Here is a 5691-nt window from a genome sequence, read left to right on the forward strand (position 1 = left end):
TCTGTCTGTCAATAGAAATGACTGATTTCATTGTAAAGCATCTTTGAGAACCCTTAGAGCAGGAGTGTCAAACTCCAGTCCTCAAGGGCCTGCAGTTTTTAGATGTGCCAGAGGTACAAAACACTGGAATGGCTTAATGACCTCCTTCTTGTGTAGATCAGTTCCCCAGAGCCTTGCTAATGACCTAATTACTCTATTCAGGTGTGGTGCAGCAGAGACACATCTAAATGTTGCAGGACAGGCCCTTGAGGACTGGAGTTTGACACCTGTGCCCTAAGAAGCGCGAAAAAAGTCTGACATTTACTTTTCAAAAGTTCTTTAGTACCTTCAGCCCTCCTGAGTCAACACTTTCTAGAACCATCTTCTACTGCAATTACAGCTGAGGGACAAATTTATATCCTTTTTTTCCCCAAAATAGCTCAAGCTCAGGCAGTCAGCTCTTTTGACAGGTTTTGATTGGATTTAGACTTTGAATGTGTCTTTGCTTTTATTTAAATCGCTCCATTGCAGCTCTGAGTGGATGTTTAGTATAATTTTCCTGCTGAAAGGTGAACATTCAACCCAGCATTTTTTTTGATGGCAGTCTCTTAAGAGGTTTTTCTTCCAAGATTCTCCTATATTTAACTCAACCCATTTCATCCACAAAATAATTAACCAACAGCCAACATGTGATGCAGTTATAACTAGACGAGTCAATCTGCAGGTTTTAACTTTTCTAAGCTTGCTGTATAACAATTTCTGCCAAAATACCGATGCTCTAGCCAGAAAGGATACGACATTATGGAGTGGAAAGGGACTATTTTCAAAAAACTTCCAGTTTTTGGCATTTTATCATCACCTGTTGACATCCAAGAAGATAGCTGATCATTGCTAGTCAGACTACATACATAGAACGATAGGTTGGCCTTTGACCTTCTAAATAACTAAACCTTTCTGCATGTTGCATTTACATCAAGCATCAAGAATATATTTTAAATGAGTATATAAATATATTTATGCGTTTTCCATAACACATAAACCTATAATATCATACCTTTAGATTTTATCTTAATGTAAATTTGATTTGATCTGCAAATCACAAGTAACCGGACACCCCAGCCTTTCCTCCAGTTCTGACGTTCCCCTCATTGCCATGCAGCTATCTGTGGTATTCTCTCTGCCTGCTGCCTCCAACCTTACACCCGTTATCTCTTCAACCCCTTGTCACTTGTAGATTCCACTTCATAATCTTTGCACTGCTGCAAGCATGACTTGCGGGCCCTCGTCAGACTCCCTGCATGGTTTGGAAAATCCAACCAACTCTTCAGGTTTACTCCCTGTCTGGCGTCGCCAACAGTAAAGGAGGAAGACTTATCTTTATTGACGTGGATCAGGCCAATAAAACTAGAGTCATCAGAAAACTTCAAGAGTTTCACTGTTGGGTCTGCCAAGGTGCAAACATTTGAAATATTTGCTGTCATTTCAAATGTTAACATTTTGTTTTCTCAGTTTTTTTCTCTGATAGTTCTTGTTTTTTTATAAAGTTGTTCAGCTGAATGAAGTGTTCTAAAAGTAATTTTTTGAGCTTTTTGTAACTTCAGATTTTGTTTGAGAGAAAAGAAAACTGTCCAAACAAACTTGAATAAGTTAAAAAGTAGTTGTTCCTCTTGTTTAATCATAGATAAACTGTGATTAATCAGATTTTGTGGTTCAATTCCCCCCTTGCCACACCAAACCTTGATCACTGCCAGGAGAAACTGCTAGTAATCAATCTGAAATCATGAAAGAGACTAAAATCTCAAAGACTATGACATCATACATAAATTCAAGAACCATACTGCTTTATTGCACCTCTGTAATTTGTAGAAAAAAAGGGAAGAAGCAAACATGGTAGAAGTGCTTACCTAAAGCATTTATTCAACATTTCCCATCTGGTCTCTGATGTTTCGTCTTATAGACCAGTAGAAGTGTTTAAACTGAACCAAGACAACAGAAAGCCCACATCACCACACAGCTGTACCAGTTTTTTCTAGTAAACTTTACACCATTTTCAGGATCCATTATAGTTTATTTCCCTTCTTTTTGATATCTTTGAAGGTTTGTTTTCAGCTCTTCGTGGCTGAGTGACTAATGACCTTTTCTTTAGTTAACATAATTAGCTGCTCTGTCTAGTAATGCTGTCTTGCACCAAGTAATAGTTCATCACCACTAAATTCATTATCACGTTGGTTGAAACGTCACAAATGTATGAATGAAGTTGGATTTGTACACAAAAACATAAAATGTGAAGATTATTGTAAAAAAAGTTTAACCAAAAGTTTTATGATTTATCTGCAAAAGTGTTTCAACAATAGTCTTTACATTATACATTTTTAATAAATGTACTACCTTAATGTGGAAAGAGGAAAAAGCTAATCATGAATCCAGAAAAATATACCGTACTACCTCAAGTTTGAAATTGTTTTGCATGTTACTAAATGAAATGTGTATTTGATTATCTGCAATTTGTCAAGTGTTATAGATATTCCTGCTGTTATGTGAATCATTTACAACTTTTCCACAACCATGAGAAAGACCAAAGAGTTTTTAAAGTACACCAAGGAGAGGAAGAGGCCGATCCAGAAAAGTAAGTGAGAAGATGACATAATCACCTTTCTAAAATAATGGCCAAGAGTGATTCATTTATTTACTTTTTGCCCAAGTCATCTTTTGGTAAAAAATAACGTATGCCATTATTTGGGGAAGGTTATGATTTGGAAAGGAGATACTTGCGCCATACACATCTTCACTTAGAAAATCATGTGGAAGGTGAGGGATTAGTCCACAACTACACAGCCAGAGCCTGTTAATGATTTGGAAGCAGAGAAGACCACAGTTACCATAGAAACGGTCCATTTTAAATTGGCCAATGAACATCTACATTCAGAGACGGCTTGAAGAAGTTAATTTGATTATATAGTGGATATGTAATCGATATTATTTCCCACTATGTGAAAATGAAATGAGCACATTAAACGGTTAATTTATTTTTAAGTGAACAAAATCAGAAAGAGTCAATTATTCAACCTCACTGAACCAACAATTTTATTTTACAAGATTATTCAAAATTCTTACTGAATGATTCAATTGTTGATATTTTTAGTGTAAAGTTTAGTTCATCAGCTCATCTCTTAGTGAGAAATTATAGCTTCAGAGGCTTTGAGAGGTGAAAAGAAATCCCACTGGTAGAGACTTTATATTTATATAAGTGATTCAGTCTTTTAGCTACAGACAAAATCCGTCCACTTGAAGTTTTCAGAAGAAAGAATAAAGTCTTACCAAAACCAACCAAACTCTGGATCTGGAGTAGTTTTTTCAACTGACTGAAAGCTCTCTGGTCCAGTAGGCTTGATGCACAACATGAAGAGGTCCAGCTGTCCTGCGGGCCTTAAACGTCTCATCTGTCAAGAAATCAACAGAACCAGCTGGTTGAAATGGAACTGCTCTAATGCATTAATGATAAAGTTTTTGATGTATTATTTTATGAAGCGTTCAGTAACCTGTCTCTGGATGGCCGTGGTTCTTCACTCCAGCCAGTCCTGAGCAGTCAGTGTTGCAGCATTCACACAGAGCGCTGTCTCCCTCTATGGACCGCCATCTGAATAACAGAAAAAAAAAATCTCCAAAAGCATCTTTCAACAAAATGAATATACACTGGCAGATTTTAGGCTGAACTGAGAAAGAATAAAGAAGTTAGACTAAACTAAATATTATAAACAGTTCAGTGACCTGAATGGGGGTTTGTGGAAGAAACAGGCTTTATTATGACGGCTTGGAGACTTTTGTTTCAAAGTGGCTCTAAGATGGCAGCTTATGAACATCTATGGAAAAAAAAGACATGTTTACTATATATGTTCACATTATAATTACAACAGCAAATGTTTGTCTACCTGCTCTGGAGATGTTTGGTTGAAATTAAACATTTTGAAGCTGAAGCAAAGTCTGTTAGCTTGATCCCAAGGCAGGAATCTGGAGGAAGAATCTGGCAGTAAACTGTCCATCATGCATCTGTAACAGAGCAGCTCACATTACAGAAACATACCAGCTTACAAGAATGATCAAGTCCTCCTCTAAAATTTAAAAATTGTTTGTTGGAAAATACTTTCTTTGTAGTACTGTGTAATGGAACAAGCAGCTACACAGTAACTTTATCCTACATATAGAGCAAAGGTGTTAAAATTTATTTGGTTTATAAAGTTCTAGCAAAAAGTACAAATATCCTCATTAGAGTGAATGTCAAAGTTTGGAGTTTTAATGATTTAATCTATTTCATGGAACATTAAACTGAAAAAAAGTTTAGACTTCAAAAGAATATCATAAAAAGATTTGGGTCCACATATGGGATTTAAATATCCATCCGCATTAATATCTGGTTAAATTATTAAGCTAAATAATTGGTTAACTCTATGAAGCTAAGAACATAAAGATTAAGCCTGTATGTCCCTTGTTTTTGTTAGTTTTCATTATAAAATGAAAACCACAACAAATAGAATCAATTCAAATGCAATATGTTACATAAATGACAATCATTTCACATTCAGAGAGTAGAAATAACCTTCATTGTCCCTCAGTGGGTCATAGCTGGCAAGTTTAGATTTTTAAATTTAGCTACTATCTTGTAATGTTGCTTTGATTTATGCAAACTGACCCATGGTTGGAGATAAACTTGTATCTCGGCCGTGAGAGAAGGTCTGGCTTCAGTGTAGCAACACAGGAGTCAACATAAAGAGTGAGGGAAGGATGCAGCGGCGCCTCTACACGGGCCTCCAAAAACCCTGCTTCCCCCTGCTGGTAAACTGAGGAACTGCGATGAGAGGTGCAGCTTTCTGTCAGAACAAAAACATTTTATTTCAGCTGCAGGTTCAGTTTGTGAAGATGCAACAATCATAGATATCAATGTCAGAGTGTATATACAACATATGGACTCTAAATTAAGCAGAATAATTGTACCTGTCATTATGGAAAGGGAGAAATGTAGAAGGCCAAAAGCACCAATGGTAGAAGTCATTGGAACCCAGGTTGGTGCTATTGGTTCTCCATAGACTCTCTGCTTCCTGTTTTCAAAAAGAAGATTACTTTTTTACATAAACAATAATAAAATCTACATAAAGAACATAAAGCCATCCATCTCACCTTTTATAATGGCACTCTATGGGTATGACAATGGTTTGCCCTCGAACTATCACACTTCCTTTAGAGGTCACAAGCACAGCAGGAAACACCAACAGCTTGTTGGAGTAGACAAGTCACTCACCTTGAACCTGAGAAAAAGGTTTGCTGATACACTGCCTGGCCAAAAACAAAGTCGCCACCTGGATTAACTAAGCAAATATGTACAAGCCTCCTATTGGATAAGTACTGCATAGGCAATTATCTTTCAGCTGGCAACAAGTTATTTAACCCCAGTTGATGCAATGAGTAACTCCTCATTTCTTAAACAACCATGGCAAAAGACACATCCTGTGGTCGTGGAAAAGACGTTAGTCTGTTTAAGAAGTGTCTAATCATTGGCATGCATCAAGCAGAGAAAACATTTAAGGAGATTGTAGAAACTACTAGAATTGGGTTAAGAACTGTCCAACGCATCATTAAAAACTGGAAGGATGGTGGGGAACCATCGTCTTCCAGGAAGAAATGTGGTCGGAAAAAAATCCTGAATGATCATGATCGGCG

General features: G+C 36.8%; 1 protein-coding gene across 1 annotated transcript; it reads right to left on the reverse strand.

Moving 5' to 3' along the window:
* Window positions 1-3044: 3044 nt before the first annotated feature.
* LOC114157883 (zona pellucida sperm-binding protein 3-like) lies at window positions 3045-5264 on the reverse strand (the record flags this gene model as incomplete). The annotated part of the gene is made up of 6 exons (XM_028039052.1): window positions 3045-3616; window positions 3748-3839; window positions 3909-4026; window positions 4667-4844; window positions 4969-5072; window positions 5152-5264. Coding segments are annotated over 6 exons (711 nt in total), but the record flags the coding sequence as incomplete, so codon positions are not given.
* Window positions 5265-5691: the final 427 nt, after the last annotated feature.

The sequence above is a fragment of the Xiphophorus couchianus genome, chromosome 14, assembly GCF_001444195.1.
Source record: "Xiphophorus couchianus chromosome 14, X_couchianus-1.0, whole genome shotgun sequence".
NCBI lineage: Eukaryota > Metazoa > Chordata > Actinopteri > Cyprinodontiformes > Poeciliidae > Xiphophorus > Xiphophorus couchianus.